Below are 17,061 nucleotides of genomic sequence, written 5' to 3' on the forward strand. Positions count from 1 at the left end.
TGACATGTGACGTATTAGTATACTAAAATATCATTAAATTTCATTAAATAAACATTAAATGTTACACATGTCACCATTTAATTGGGTATGAGGATTTATAGGAACAAAAAAATAGAAGAATATTTCATTTTTCAACCCCATCTCATTTTTTGTTTATTAGAGAGATTTTCCCTAAAATAAATTCCAATTAAAAAAAAATGAAAATCCGGCAAGATTTTATACAACTTAATTCCCGTTAAGGGTAGTTCGTTCCCGCCCTAAAGCCACAAAATGTTCAATTAGGAATTCCGATTTTCAACGTAGTTGCAATTCTCAAACAAATTTGGTTTCGATCTCTACACTTTCAGCTGCAATCGAAGATCGGTGGTGATTGTTAGGGATACAATCGTTTCTGCTTCTCCTGTTGACGACGCGATGGTGAAGGAATCAACACCGCCTAATTCAAGAGCTAATCTGAAGAAGCCTCCATGGCAGACTGTTCTCACTTTTTTCACCAAAAACTACGCCCTTTTGCTGGTACTACTGCTTTTTTCTGAGACGATTCTGCGGTTGCTATTTGGGAACAATGACGTTTATCCTTTAGGGCTCGATAGACGGACCGCTGAGGAAACCAAGTCCCTGTTACATACGACTACCAAAATGATGCAGGTTCAGATTGAAGCTGTGGACAGAAAAATCGAGAAAGAGATTGAAGATTTAAGAAACGAATTGAGTGAGAGAATAGATGAGAATGATTTCTTCTATGGGGCCAGATTGCGTGATTTTGGTGAAAGGGTTGATAGTATTGGGCGATCATTGATTAGTGAGGAGTGGTTATGGAAAGATGAATTCAACAAAAGTCTAGAGAAATTAAAGTTCAAAAAGGGGAAGGATGAAGGGGATTTTAGGTTGGATGAAATGAAGGATTATGTGAAGGAGATGATTGAGAAGGCAATCGACAAGCATGCTGCTGATGGACTTGGTACTATTGACTATGCGGTTGCTTCTGGTGGAGGAATGGTGGTGAAACACTCTGAACCCTACAATTTGCCAAATGGGATTCATCTGTCTCGTCTGAAGATTCTGCAACCTAGTTTTGGTGAGCCTGGTCAATGTTTGCTTCTAAAAGGAAACAATGGTTATGTTGAGATCAAATTGAGGCAAACCATCATCCCAGAGGCTATAACTCTTGAACATGTTGCAAAGGTTTGTTCTCTTATCTTGTTCTTTGGTGATCATTCCCAATTAATATGTTAATGCCCATAATTCTTTCCAGAACTATGCTGCTTCTTGTTGATTTATTCACTTAATTTGTGCATTTTATGGTGTTATGAATATGAACAGAGTGTGGCATACGGCAGATCTATGGCTCCAAAGAAGTGTAGAGTGTTTGGATGGTTGCATCCTGATTCCAAGAAGATGGTTTTGCTGAGAGAGTTCTCATATGATCTTGAAAAAAGAGATGTACAAACATTCAATGTTTGGGAAAAGGGATATGCTGTGAACATGATGAGATTTGAGTTCAGATCAAACCATGGAGACCCCACTCACACTTGCATATATCGCTTCAGGGTGCTTGGTCGTGAGCCCAATTCTCTCTCATCCTTGGTAACACACTCACTCATCACATTATATGCAATCTCTTTTATCTTATCAAATTATGGAGATTTCATGCTTAGGTTGAATTGAAAATTATTAATTGGTCCATATAATAAAGTTTGTATGTAATTTGATTATGATCCTTGAAGTCTGGTGTTAATGTGTACTGTATGCTTGTGTTATTGGTTGCAGATTCCTCAGACTAGTAAAAATGAGTCAACTTTTTCAAGTGAAGTGATGATGAATATATTGCAATAACAATGAGAGGTAACTGTAGCAACTTTTGTTGTCATATATTTTGTCAATATACCATAAGTTTTAGCGACAGTCTTTTTTTTTCCTGTAAAAAGATAAAGCCCTATTATGGAGCCTAGCTTATTAGTGAATGATATTAGGCGAACTATACCCATATGATCATGCGGAAAGTGTTACACTTGTAAGTAATCCTAAGGGTAGTTTGGTCTTTTCATCTGTGACTTTAGTAGAGTTAGTGGAGAAGGGGTCAAGAAGGTCTTTTAGCTAATTAGGTTAGGTCGATGGAGGAGTTGATATAAATATTTAAATAGAAGGATGCTAGAATTTAGGGCATCATTGGATCATTACTGTTGAGCTAACGAAGTTCATGGAGATAATTCAATTCAGTGTTAGTGTATAGAAGAAAGCTTAATTTTACATTTATTATAGATTATCGATATCGATGTTTGGGAATTGGGATTATGAGCTCACAAACAAAAGGTAACTATTAATAAAATAAACATTTAAATACAGACATATACAATTCATCTTTCCAAATATGACGCAATTATTATTTATTTTCTCACAAACAGAAGAGTGTCTTTGCATGTTTATCCTAATGGTAAGGAGGTGAAAATTTATAAGTGAGAGGTCTATGCTCTTCTAGACACATTGTGGTTTGTTAGGAAATTATTCTTCTATTCATATAAGATTATAACATGTGGATATCATTAATTCTCTCTCTTTATTTTGACACTTGTCTTGATCTAATGTGTAGGAGGATAAGTAGGAAGAAATTGTAGGAGGATATTTGATTTCTCAAAAATAAATAAAGGGTTTAGGTCATTTTTGGTCACTTAACTTTTGGTTTTGTGCTCATTTGGCCGCTTAACTTTTTTTAAGTTTTAAAAAGTCATCAAACTTTTGGCTTTGTGCTCATTTAGTCACTTAACTTTTGGTTTGGTCACGTTTACTCACCTAACTTTTAAAATTGTGCTCATTTAGTCACTAAACTTTTCAATTTTTTAAAAGTTTAGTGACTAAATTAGCACAATTTTAAAAGTTAGGTGACTAACTGCACAAATCTAAAAGTTAAATGACCAAACCAAAAGTTAAATGACTAAATGAGTACAAAGTCAATAGTTTGATAACCTTTTAAAACTTAAAAATAGTTAAGTGACCAAATGAGCACAAAATCAAAAGTTAAGTGACTAAAAATGACCTAAACCCATAAATAAATAGAAAGCTAGAATTACAGAAAGAAATTGAAGGTGGATTAGGACATAATTTTCTTAAAATATGTTTGCCTAGGTGCAACAGCTGGAGTAAACTTGCTTAAAAATTCCAACAAAGAAAGGAAAATGATCTCAAACTTTAACGTGTAGTGTGTTGTGCTATAAAACTCACTTTGTATTATAGAAATTAGAACATGAAATAAGAGGATGCAATGTTGAAATGTTAATCAAAAATCAATATACCAAAGAACAAGGGATTAATCCTAATGATATCCTAGATGTTCGAGAGTCTAGTCTCCCCACAATGAGGTAAAAAAAAAGATGTCAATCTCCTTAGCAATCATATAACCATAACGATCTAACATAATGAAAATGTAAAATTCCAATAATACCCCTCCACAAAAAAGGTTCCATTATAGTGTGTTGAATTCTCGTTTATGCCCCCTTCTAGAATATATGCATTTAATCGGAGGTGTAGCACTATCCCACCACCAAAGAGCGACCATGCCCTTACATTGTATAACCATCTATCTTTTGTCCCCTATTAGAAAAGTATTTGAGTGTAGCACAATAAAATTTGCGATTCAGCCACCCACTCCAAAATCCAAATCGAATGTCAAATTGGGTGGTAATAATAAAGAACATAGCTCGTTACCAATTGGGAAACATGAAATTTCGCATAACAAGATAGAGAAGTATTTCAACAAAAGAGTTAATTGTTCATTAAGAATCCGGGATCAAGATTCATCCTTCGTAACACATCTAAGAAGTGATTAAAAGTTGTTTGTACCAAGCCTTGGTAAAGACATTGGCTACTTCTTCAATTGAATAAACAAAAAATTAATTCAATATTACTTTTCAAAATATTTTCCTTTATGAAGTGATACATGATATCGATATGCTTCGTCATCGACTACTGTATATGATTGTTCGATATAGCAATGACACTCTTTGAATCATAATATATTGGTACTTGTAGAATTGTAAAGCCGTAGTTGAGATTTCATTCAAAGAACTTGTGAGCATACACAACTTGTTTCAATCCATACACAACTTTCTCTAATTTATAGCATTAATTTGGGAATTGGAGATTCTCATACGCATGAGGTTATGTAAAGATACATCTTCTTTCAATTCTTCATTAACGAAAACACTTGGAACATCCATTTGACATAACTTAATGTTTTTATGCGTTGCTTGGAGTCTAGTTTTGTTTCATATCACTACACAAGAGTTGTAACATCCTTAAAGATATTTAAATAAAATGATTTTGAACTCATACAAGTTGTTGGAAAAAAAATTAAAGTTTGTGAAATGGCAAAATGGGGAGAACTTGTAAGCAACACAAGAGAAATTAAAATTGTCAAATTCTAATCAGATTATGTTGAACAAGTTATAGAAATGATTAAAAATGGAAATTTATATTTTTTTGAATGAGAAATATGTATGGAATATCATGATATGATTGATATCATTCTAGTTGTTTATTAAGCGGGACAAAGTGATAAATATGAGAAAATTTTTTGAGAACAAAATTAGCATTTAAAAATCTGTAAAAGATACTTATTAAGGTTATTGTTAAAAATTAGAAAATCAAGCACAAAATGAAATATCATTTGAAATCACCTTATAATATGTATTAATTATATTTTGTTTTTTATACTAATGTTATTAATTTAATGTAATTAGTGTGTGAAATTTAAAATTTAAAATGAAAAATCAATTATTACTTTAATGTAATTAGAATGAAAAATTTTAAATTTTAAATTTGAAATGGAGAATTAATAGGTTGATAGACCTTACATGCCACGTGACACTTGCATCTTCAATTTTGCGTTGAATGTTAAATTCCATTTTTGCCCATACTCTTTTGCCTTCTTTTCCTGCTCAAGTTAATTTGTGAAATTACCCTCCTATTGCTTTAAAATCCGAATTATTCTCTTCTTAAATCTCGCTAAACAGTCAGCAATAATATTATCTTCAATGCTTCGTCAACCTAATTGCAATAAATCAGAAACGCAATCAGGAAGCAAATCTCTACCCGCCTCTCTTCAAAACCCTAACCCCTACTCCATCTCTGATAGATAAGCATCAACGTAGCTATTGAAGATACATTTCTTGGGATACAAAGCCAACGCTTTGCTAACTTTCACTACTAAAATACTCGTCGTAATGTGCGCATCTCTTTTGTCTCCGTCAATTTCAATTCTCCTTCTCCCTCCATGTCTTTCTATCTTTATATTTGTATGATATGAAAGTAACGATCCGTTATTTGTAGGTAATATGTTTTGGGCCTTTTGGTTGTTGACGATATTGATTGCTTTCATTTGTTGGGTTTTAGGTTTTGAACTTCAATTGGTTTGGGAATAATCCAGATGTCGATGATGAAGTAACTGATTACATATGACATATTGGTGAGTGTATCTTCTTTGTATTTATTGTTGCTAATTTGCTGCCTTTTTATATGTACTTGATTTCCCAGATCATTGTTTTTGTATGATAGGGTTTTACTTTTTACACCTATGTATTTAATTGCAGAACGTACTAAATCTATCTTATTCATCCGAGGAGTTGTGTAGTCAACCATCATTGTAAGTAATCAACTTCATGGTGTGTTTTAAAAGAATATTAAATAGGTATAGTTTTAAACATATTTACCAAAAGGGATATTTACCAAAAGGGGGTGATTTGCAATTTATCAAAAATCTTTTACGTGCATAACTCCTGTGCGACTTCTGCGACTTCATCTACTGACGAGACTTCTGGCCACACTTCCATCTTTTCAAACCTCAATCTACAGTGATTATTCATTGCCAATTGCAATTATAGAAATTATGGAGCTGTACAGATCGTGGGTGAAATTCGTTTTTGGAGAAGGGCTAAGAATGTTGTTCATGGAAACGTTGAAAACCTCATCTCATTTCCAAGTAATTGTTGAGTTTTTATTCAATTTTATCTATCTCTATGAAGTTCCAACTCCATTAAGTTTTTCTACACACGATTTATGTTTTCAACATTTTCGTAATTTTACACCGATGCACATGAAGTGTTTGATGAAATGCCTCTGTGAAATCTTTTTTTGAACTTCAAAAATGAAATTGAAATGAGCTCTCTCTCTCTCTCTCTCATCAAATCATCACACTATTATAGGATTGCTTGCTTCAACCATTATCACTTGAACTTATTGATGATATCATAGCTTCCATTCTTCTTCTCCAATTCTTATTCTATATATTGTGATTTATTGGAAAATGACTAATCATTTGTTTTGATTGTTCCTTTCATTTGAACTCAAATCTCTTGTCATTCTTTAATCTGTCATGTTTGACAATGGTTCTAAAGAGAATTTTGTATAGGAAAATGGCATGCCTGAAAACGGTTCTAAATTTTTTGTTGTGGAAGGTGTTGTAAACATATTATGGTTTAAAGTAAAAAGACGGGAAATTTTTTTAAGGAGAATTGATGAATAGAAGAATCATCTTCAATAATTTGTTTGGTTGATTTGGAGCCTCCTGTGGAATTAATGTGGGGCTATACTTAGAATTTTAGTATTCTTCATTTTTACTTTGAACTTAGGTTATTAGTGTTTTTTTCCTAATCATTGTTAATTATAGGTAATGTATCGCAAATTGGATAGATAGATGTGATGTCTAAAGTGTGATATAACTGAAGGTTATGCTTAAGGTTTGTTGGAAAAAATTGAATATGTGATTAGAAATGAAAATTTTGAAATTTGAAATGAAAAATCAATTATTAATTTAATGTAATTAGAATGAGAAATTTTAAATTTTAAATTTTAAATGGAAAATTAATAGGTTGACATGTGGCATTATAGATGACATATAATATTAATGAGGATTTCTAATATTGTGACACTTGTCAATATAAGAATAAACTTATTCATTTACTAGACGAATTCCCGCGCGTTGCGCAGCGAAGATTAAAAATATATTGTTAAAATATTGAAAATATATATGTTTAAAATGGTTATGTTATTAACATTAACTTTGAGATAAAGATGTTCATTTAAAATACAATTTATTTATAGCTAAATGTAATTTATAGTTTGATGTTATTATCATTTAAAATTGTTATTCATTAATTTTAAACCACTTATTATTAATAATAAGTTAAAGAAGACTTTTAAGAAACACTTAATATTATTATTAAAATGTGAAACATACACTAAATAATAAAGTGATAAGATAGACAATTTGCATTTTAAAAGAGACTTGCATAGATAATATGACATATCCATGTAATTTGATTTTATTATTTATAATTATTGCTTATTAATTTTAAAACCACTTGTTATTATTAATAAGTGAAAGAAATTTTTAAAAAACACTTATTATTATAATTAAAATGTTAAACATATACTAAAATATAAAGTGATAAGATAGACAATTTGCATTTTAAAAAATGCTTACATGAATAATATGGATAATATGACATATCCATGATTTTTAATTAATTATTGTTTTGAAGCAACATGAAAATACAAACATATATACAATAGTTAATTAAATATTATATATATTACCTTCCATAACATATGATCGATAACATGAATCTAATCTAATTTACATTAAAATTTCAACCATAACATACAATGATATTCTTAAGAAAAATACTTAAATCAAGAAAATACAAAAAAGAATTAGTATATAACAAACTTACAAATTTAAAACTTCAACATAATAACATGGCTTAAAAAATTGTTCAAAGCCCTCAAACCAACATAAAAAACTTTAAACTTGTTTTCTTTGTGAATTTTGTATGTGATTTGTATTTGTGTGTCTACTAAAAAAGATTGACCTTTTTATAGTAGAGTATCCATTAATTGTTTATTAAATATATTATATAAGTTATAAAACCTTTGAATTGTTAATCATTATTAAGAGACTTTTGAGTGATATTCATTAAAATAGGAGGTTTCAAATGTATGAGGTGTTTGCAAATTTTTATGGGGGTTTCAAATGCATGAGGTTCAAGGAAAAATGCTAGCTTTATAAGTATGTATGATATGATTAGAATAGAGAGAAGAGATATGGGTTATGTAATGCATATTATCTATTAATCGACTTTTAATTAAAATCTGCAAATTGAGAAACAAAATAAAATATCTATCAGTTGACTTTTAATTAAGATGTACAAATTAAGAAGCAAAACAAACACTAATTAAGTACTGATGTGAAAGTATTTGAAATCTAGAAGCATAAGAATGTTCATGTAGATAGGAGTGTACCACATCTTTATTATGATAAATTAGAAGTTAATTTTGGAATTAATTGCCGATCCGTGAGTTTGGCCTTAAGGAGTTTTGAAATTAAAAGAAAGATGTGCATTTTTTAAAAAGATTTCTCATTTTTTTTATCACATTTATTATATTCCCATGTATTACATGCAAAAAGAAGGACGATACGTGACAATCAAAAAACATCACGAGCTTCACAACAATTTGGCGGAACATATATATCAAGTTAACGAAATTGATTTAAATGAGCCCACAATGATATCGGCAAATATTCGAACCGGAAGATTTTTTGTTATTTGGATTAGCATTCCTACGTTATTAAGTTAGTTAATTTAAATTTCGTTTTATGTTTGTTAAATCAAACGTAATGTTTTTAAATTTTAACGAAATATTATGTTATTTTAACTAGTATTTATTTTTTGTTTTATGTGATTTTTATATTTTTGAATTTAAAAAAAAAGAAAAAGTTGGTAGGTAAAAACATCACCACACCCTACTTATAGATAAATTGTTGCAAAAATGGTAACAACTTGCATGGCGCCTATGTGGCACACCTTTTTCATAGGTAAAAACTTTACAACACCCTTTAGCCTAAAAAATAATGGATTAACTATTTCAAGTATGTAAATCTTTCGTTAATTTCAAGTTTTTAAAACAAATGAACAATAATTGATACTCAACAAACTTGGAAATTTCTAATTATATTACACCATTGAATATATTCCGAGTTACCAAATCAATGCAAAGAGAAGAATTTAACTTGATTCCTTAAATAATATATTATCAAAGTTGAAATGTGTCACACCCCCAAACCGGAACGGCGGAAACGTTCGGGGGCGAAGGACGTCATGTACAGTATCACAACAATTGAATAATAGTAATCAAAGCAACAACAACCATTGTATTGATATTAAAATGTTTACATTGTATTCGAATCATATATGATTTACTCCAAAAGTAAATAGCAAAATAAAGACTTGAAGCTACTATGCTCCGTCTTCTAGGAACCCGGTGCGTGTACCTGCCTACTAGTGTCTTGAATATACAAGTGGTTTTGAAAATGTCAACATAAAGTTGGTGAGTTCATAAGCGTTTTGTTTTAGAAAACAGGTTCTTTGTTCTTTGTAAAACATGATGTGTTTCTCCAAAAAATCCTATATTTTCTGATGTGATGAATGATAAGTAATATATCTTGTACTAGTTCCTTCCACGAGTACTTAGTGTATACAAGTTATATACAATCCAGATCAAACAGACAGTCGATTGGGTGATTCCGCCCTAAGCCCACAACCAAACAAGGAACAGGAAATGAGGCGGAGGTCACATATCCCACTGTTTGTCGGATCCTCATTGTATGTAACCCTGATGTATTCACTAGGTACTTACAGAGTTAACTGTAATAGTCCCTTGAAAAAAATGATGAAAGTGTTCCTTAAGAAAATCCTATATTTTCTTAGTAAGAATATGATAATACCAGTTCCTTCTATGACCACTTAGTTTATACTAGCTATATATAAACCAAGATCGAACGGACAATTGATTGTGTGGATCTGCCCTAAGCCCACAACCAAACAAGGAACAGGAAATGAGGCGGAAACCACACATTCCACTGCCTATCGGATATTCTTCATACATAACCTTGATGTATAAACTAGGGAATTATAGAATTAACAATGATTGTCCGTTAGTTGAATGGTAAACCGTTTGCTTGTAAAATACTGATGTTTGTCTTGGAAAATCTTATATTTTCCATAAAAGTGAGTTGTTGTCTTAAATGCTCCAAAACTGAAAAGTACAAGTATTTTCCCATACTTATGTTGTTAAAGTGTAGCTTTATTATTAAATAAAACTAGTCGAAAACGTGTTTGTTTTGTAAACTGGAAGTGATGTTAATACCCTCCTGTGATCACTTAGTACAAACGAGTTATAGAATCTAGATCGAACAGACAGTCGATTGGTGATTCTGCCCTAAGCCTACAACCAAACAAGGAACAGGAAATGAGGCGGAAGTCACACATCCCACTACATGTCGGATGTTAATTTCATATCACCCTGATGTATATACTGAGTAATCACATAGTTACTAACCCTGATGACTGTTTGTTAAGTATGTTATTATTACGTGAACGAGGTCATGTTATAACCATGTGAGTTCTTATAACCATACTGATGGAAGTTAAACCCTACGACGTACTTCGGACGTCGTTAATGTTAATGACGTTTGTCACCCCAGGCATGCCTGCCTAACTGTAGCTAGCAGTTCAGGTGTGGGATTGTCAGTCCCGTATAGATCTATAAACAAACTTACGCTCTCCATCCAGGAGACTCTGGTTCATAATGTTAGACTTCCCTTGGTACTTAGGTAAGTACTCGAAGACGTGTCTCACAAATTTGTTCCCTCAACGGATTCACGAATAAGACAATGAAAACCTTTTTGTAAATAACGTGCAACTTTGTAAGAGTAGTTCGTTTGTTCGTTCCATAAACTATTATAGTTTATAAGTTTGTTTTCCGTGCTATAATCTGTGCTTGTAAAATAGTTGTGTCTTAACTTGTTTTGTAAATTAGTTGCAAGTCTAGTAGTCACAATGTTTGCCGTATTTAATACGTTTCACGTTCAAATGCATGTTAACGGTAAGAAAATATAATAAGCAAAATTATATTTTTAAACACAAGATTACTTGTGTTTTACTTGTATTCCCCCCCTCTAAAAACATTGAAAAAGCTTGGAAAAATATGGGGGTATGAACTCACCTCGAATGTGTGCTTGATCAGACTCGAAGTGGTTGCGAATGATCCTCGGGTTAGAATACGTGACAGTAGTCGTATCCTAATAATAATTAAACACATAATTGTATTTAAATTAGTGAAACCATTAATTAAAGTGTTAGACAACACTTGATTTACGTGAGGAATTTCTTGTAAGTATTACCGAAAATGGAATGAAGTGTTGAGGAGGGTTTTCGGTTCTAAGCGGTTCTCGGCCGAAAATGGTTTGCGGTCCTGAGCTGTTTTCGGTCACTTGAAGGTTTGAAGGCTGTTCTTGGTGTTCTTGGTGAAAATATGAAGATTTGAAGGATTGTTCTTGAAGATATGAATGTTCTTGGATGATACTTGAGAGAGAATTGGGAGTGTTTTCGAGTAACAAGTGAGAAAAATGACTAAGTTTTCGGATAAAACAAATATATCCGATTGGGTTTTCGGCTGGAAAGAGGGTTTTTGGCCGAAATCATGTTTTCTGTCTGAGGGTTTGCGGTCCGAGGGTTTGCGGCCGAAAATGGCTTTTTGTGCGAGGGTTTTCGGTTCCGACGGGAAAATATTGATTTTCGAGTGTTTTTGATTCCGAAAACTTATATAAACATTATTTATATAATTTAAATCATTTTCTAACTCTTACGGACTTACGAAATAATTAAAACTCGAAATTTTATTTATCAGATTTTGACTTTTGTTGACTCGGAAAGTATCGGGTTGTCACAAAATGCAATTATAAGCATATGAAGCAAACACAAATCGTAAAATCATATTCAACTTACCTAATTGAAATTGAGATGTGTAATCTTCCATGGAGAAATAAAAGTAAAAAAATCTCCTTTTCATGTGATCACTTTAAAGAAATAAGAAACAACGAATTAACTATTTCCAAGTTGTAAATATTTAGTTTCAAGTTTTTAAACAAATGAACAATAGTTGATAATCAACAAAATTCGAATCAGTAAAAGTATGATGCTAGTAATTGATTTGTATCTAAAAAGAAAAATATAGCAGCGTACTTTCATCTAATCTTTATTATAGTATCCTACTTACACATACGTATACAATAGCATACATAATCACATATAAAGTCAAACATACACAATCACATACACACACACAGAATCAATGGAATACAATCACATACCAGGTGATTGTTACCTAGCTATGTAATAAAATTATAACTCCTCCTTTTCCCATGGCCTCGACGGTCCCCTTCTCTTAGACCATCTTTGTTTCTGTTGACTGCATAATAGGACACACAAACACAAAAATGGGAAAAGGTTAACTCGACCTTGGTTTCTCCCTTGGCCTAGTCAATCCACCGATTAATATGTCTTCTTAATCACGCCTCACCTTGATGTGAACATAAAATTACCAGCTTTAAGAATAAAATTCCCAGTCTCGAAATTCAAAATCTTGGGTTGTAAGATCGAAGATGGAGTTGGCATAGTTTACATAGGCCTTCTCTAGCTCAAGCCTAGTGTCTCCATCCTTTCTAACAACATTTTAGTGATTTTGTTTTGCTAAGTGATGTGTCGATCCATCTTGGTCAACATAGATACGATCTCGTTGTTTGAGATCATAACATGTATTTCTTAAGTTGTGCTTCCTGAGTATTAGACTGGCGAGAATGTTCGAGCTGTCCTTCTAGGGATCTCAACATCCCTTCTTTGCGACTTGATTGCAGGTAGTGGGGGTAGGTTTTGATCACCAACTGAGATAGATGTGATAGTGCTAGAAGTGGATTTTGGTAAAGAAGACATTTTTGGTGCAAAAATGTGTATGTGATTGAAAATACGAAAAAAAGCATTTTGAGTAACTTTAAAGAGAAAAATATAATAACACCACTTGCCCCACAGATGGCACCAAATTGTTTTGGTAAAAAACTAACAAACAAATTTCGTAACCAAATTGGTAAGTATGGTGTGATGTTAGAAATGAGATATTAAAAACTAGAGTACTTAAGATCTTAAAATATGCCAAAGAACTTGGTTGTGCCCAAGATCCAGGGTGGAAAGCAATAATGCTCGAAAAGCTGTTAACTTAAAGTGTAGTATTTTCAAATATAAATGAGTGTATTTTGGATAAAAATAGTGTTAAAGTGTAGTATTTTCATATTGTTTTTCTTCTTTACTCCTAGTAACTTCACTCATCAATCATGTGCATTAGGTTAATGCACCATTGCTAACCTTTTAATGGTGTCTTGGCTTCACAAGGACACCCTTCTTCCACAGCTACCATCACACTTAATACCTTGTGTTTTGGTTAAAATTTAACAAAATAATTTCGTAACCAAATTAGTAAGTATGGTGTAATGTTAGAAATAAGATATTCAAAACTAGAGTGCTTAAGATCTTAAAATATGTCGAAGAACTTGGTTGTGTCCAAGATCTGGGGTGGAAATTAAGCAATAATGCTCGAAAAACTGTTAACTTGAAGTGTAGTATTTTCATATATAAATGAGTGTATTTGGGACAAAAATCGTGTTAAAGTGATTAATAAGTAAATATGTGCAATAAGTTTTATGATACTAAAAAATGTACAAAGATACTAGAAGATATCTTAGTGATTTTAACAATGTAAACAAATGAATAATTGAATAAAATATAGAAATAGGTTGTTATCGATTAAACAACAGAAAATACGTAAATAAATGCCAGAACACAAAGCGTTACGAGGAAATTCCTTAATCCTTTTTTATCTTCGACATAAAACCTCGGGAGGTGATGAAATCACCTGCCTTAGAACTTATATTATATCGAAATAAAATTACACGTGCTAGATGATCTTAACATTAGTGTGAATGTTCTCAAGTGTCGAGAGAATCAGAGAAGAAGTAGCAGTGGTAGAGTCTGTGTGTATCGATCAACTAGTCTTTATATACATAACAATAATAACTATAATTCTAACATTCTTGGGATCTTCATTGATCCTTGCTTGACCTGGCTTTTATGAGGGCCTGCAATGTTCATGAGGCATTGACCATGTGAGGTTTGACTTGTCCATTCCTTTTTCATTGAGCCTTAAGTACATGCATATGATTTCACAAAAAACACGATGGCAGTCCAAGATCTTAGGATTGCCTGGGATGTTACTGTAGGTTAAAGATATAGAAATATTAAGTCAAAATTTCTACCCACAACACCTGGAATTGTTGTCATATGATTGCCAACTCCTTAGGATCCCAACATGTCACATTGAGTCAATAATATCATGCATCGTCCCAATCTGTCTCGGTCGCGCTTTCTTGTACTATCACGCCATAATCATCATATTACAATTTCATTAAGTAGGTCAATGGCTCACCTTCTAGTGTCGTCAATCACATCAGAGTATTTCTTTCATCTAAGCATGGAGTTCGTGATTCCATTCCATTCTTTAATCAACCAACTTACTTGTAATTTGAAGTTATCATCCCTATGTAGTAACATAAGCTTGTCCTAAATAGCCAACTTCAACTAGTTTCTTAATCATAAATATGGAGTTCCAATTCTTGTCCTATTTTAGACATTTACCAAAAGTCAATTATGTCCCTTTTTAGCCAATGGACTCCTAATAAATTAAATAGCTCAATTCGCTTCATTCTTTGGTGTTTCTAACTCACTACCAATTGTACTTAAAGGGTACAACTCAATTTCGAGCATATATCAAATGTATACCAATAATTTTTCATTCTTATACTAGTTGTTTAACTTTGACAGAAAATTCAAAGCTGTAAAAATTTTCCATTATTCATTAGCATGCTTTAAACTCCTTTATGCCTCTTCTTTGTCATAAGGGGTGTGTTCAGTAAGTTCCTACCTCACCTGTGGAAACCGTCAAATTCTAGTCAAGTCAAAGTCAAATAAAGTCAACAAGTCAAACCGGTCAACTCAATTAACCTTGCATATTAGGGTATACATTATGTTACTACTGTACAACTCGCTATTCTAATAAGAAGTTATCACTTGAAAAATCCATATGTTGAGAATTCTCAAACCCTAATCAGGATAAGTGATGAAACTACTTGGTAAAACACTATCCCATACCCCCTCGGGGCGTATAACGTTCATAACAAGGCTTAACGAGGTTTACAAACCTTGCATAGCGAAGCTAAACAACCGAAAAGGTCTCATACGCAGCCTCTCCCAAATCTCTCTCGCTCTATCTCTCTCTACCTCAAATCTCTCCCAAATCTCTCCATGTATGTGAAACCTCTCCCAAATCTCTCTAAGTATGTGAAATCTCTCCCAAATCTCTCTAAGTATGTGAAATCTCTCCCAAATTTCTCTAAGTATGTGAAATCTCTCCGAGTATGTGAAATCGCTCCCAAATCTCTCCAAGTATGTGAAATCTCTCCCAGATCTCTCTAAGTATGTGAAATCTCTCCCAAATCTCTCTCAAAATCTCTCTCAACTTTTTATAATCACTCGGGGCATCCCGACCCTAGATTTAGTCGAAAACCGCTCGAAAACGGAAGTTTATGCGAAAAACAGCTTTAAGGAGCCGAACCCTCTTAAGGAGCCGAAACCTCTTAAAGAACCGAACCTCTCATTAGAACCGAGACCTCCACAAGAACCGAACCCGAAGGTCCCATCGGACCGAACTGCTAGCCTACTTCGCCTTCGGTCCCTTCTGATGAGTTCGCCTGCGAGATTGCTCGGACCGAACCTCCCCCTCTCGGTTCCAATACACCAACCGAACCAGCCTTCGGTTCTAACCCTCTCAGGACCAAATCTTCGGCCAGACTTCGGATTTTTCCATTTTCTTCCCGGTTTTTGACCCAAACTTCGTTTTAAGCCCGTTTTTCGTGATTTTAACACGGGGTTTTCGCCCAAACTCGTGTTTTAACATAAGAAACCCTAAATATTCATATTTTAATTATATTTTGGGGAAAATCCTTGTCCAAGAATAAAATCTATTAAGTTAGATTTTGTGATAGAGTGTTGACTTTCTATAAGTTTATGACACAAGCAACCCCCATACCTTCATAGTACAACCCTCAGTCACTATTCCTCCCATACCTAGTCAACTATTTGTCCTTTGAAACCCCTCCTCCAGCTGTAAAGGTTCATCAAAAGCTGAAAAATCTCCTCTCTCCTTCCACTTTACTCACACCCTCACCAAAGAGCAAACACTTCTCTCTCTCTCTCTCTCTCTCTCTCTCTCTCTCTAGAACTCGAGATTTCAAGGTTGCTCTTAAGCTTTTCACTTCAGTCATGGTAATTATATTCATCCTACATTTGAATCTCTACACTCCTTCACTCAAATCATGAATCTCTTATACAAATATCATCATATTTGTGCTTAGGATCCTCGAATCTTCAAGTACCTCCCAAGTGTTCTTAACTTGGAAACCTTCCTTCTTCCACTTTCATCTCAGGGAATAACTCAAGGTGAGTTCATACCCCCACATTTTCATGTTTTCTTCAAGTTTTAGGGGGATAATACAAGTTAAAATGCCAAAAACTCAACTAAATTCAAACAGCAGCTTCCATCAGAAAAGTTGAGTCCTATTCACAGACTGTTTTGGTCATCTTAAACTCAATATCCTTCAAAACTGTTTAATATGCAAGTAGTTCAGGTTCATACCTTTAAAATGACTACTTGCACATCTCCATACGAATTTTCTACAATTTATGGTGATTTTTACAAAACTGTCTATCATTTCAGAAACGAATTCAGACCAGTCTGTGAATATGGACATTTTTAGACAAGTTAGAGATTTCTAAAAATCATAATAAAAATTATGAATGAACTAGACAAATTTTATAAACTCTCAGAGTTTACGGATTTGGTTTTTGACTTCGTATGATTTTTATATGACTTTTCTAAAACAGTGTAGAAAAGTTAAAAACAAGTTAACAGATTACAATATTCATAACACTTTGTAACATGTTGAGCAAAGTGTAACCTGTGATGATTTTGTATTTTGCATATGTTTATCTGTTGTGATATGTTTATATAACAGAAAATACTCTATAAAGTATAAGGTCCTTTGAAATTACAAATAATGCATGA

General features: G+C 32.8%; 1 protein-coding gene across 3 annotated transcripts; it reads left to right on the top strand.

Annotated features, from left to right (window-relative positions):
* Nucleotides 1-209: 209 nt before the first annotated feature.
* On the top strand, nucleotides 210-5,944 carry LOC145108620 (SUN domain-containing protein 1-like). Of its 3 annotated transcripts, XR_013708425.1 has the most exons (5): nucleotides 210-1,185; nucleotides 1,324-1,587; nucleotides 1,771-1,845; nucleotides 5,389-5,461; nucleotides 5,586-5,943. XR_013708425.1 is itself a non-coding variant. In XM_079045678.1 (4 exons), the coding sequence occupies exons 1-3, from the start codon at nucleotides 415-417 to the stop codon at nucleotides 1,834-1,836; spliced, it is 1,101 nt and encodes a 366-aa protein (XP_078901804.1). In that variant the 5' UTR covers nucleotides 210-414; the 3' UTR covers nucleotides 1,837-1,845; nucleotides 5,389-5,944. The 3 variants fall into 3 exon arrangements, 2 of the variants coding, with proteins under 2 accessions (XP_078901804.1, XP_078901795.1); XM_079045678.1 differs by having other exon boundaries at nucleotides 5,389-5,944; XM_079045669.1 differs by lacking the exons at nucleotides 5,389-5,461; nucleotides 5,586-5,943 and having other exon boundaries at nucleotides 1,771-2,298.
* The last annotated feature ends 11,117 nt before the right edge of the window (nucleotides 5,945-17,061 follow it).

This window comes from Lactuca virosa, chromosome 1 (genome assembly GCF_052849685.1).
Source record: "Lactuca virosa cultivar CGN04683 chromosome 1, Lactuca_virosa_CGN04683_v6, whole genome shotgun sequence".
NCBI lineage: Eukaryota > Viridiplantae > Streptophyta > Magnoliopsida > Asterales > Asteraceae > Lactuca > Lactuca virosa.

Coding starts and splice junctions, on each gene's coding strand:
- LOC145108620 (XM_079045678.1), top strand. CDS start 415: ATGGTGAAGGAATCAACACCGCCTAATTCAAGAGCTAATCTGAAGAAG. Junction 1,186..1,323: donor CTCTTGAACATGTTGCAAAG/GTTTGTTCTCTT, acceptor GAATATGAACAG/AGTGTGGCATACGGCAGATC. Junction 1,588..1,770: donor CCAATTCTCTCTCATCCTTG/GTAACACACTCA, acceptor TATTGGTTGCAG/ATTCCTCAGACTAGTAAAAA.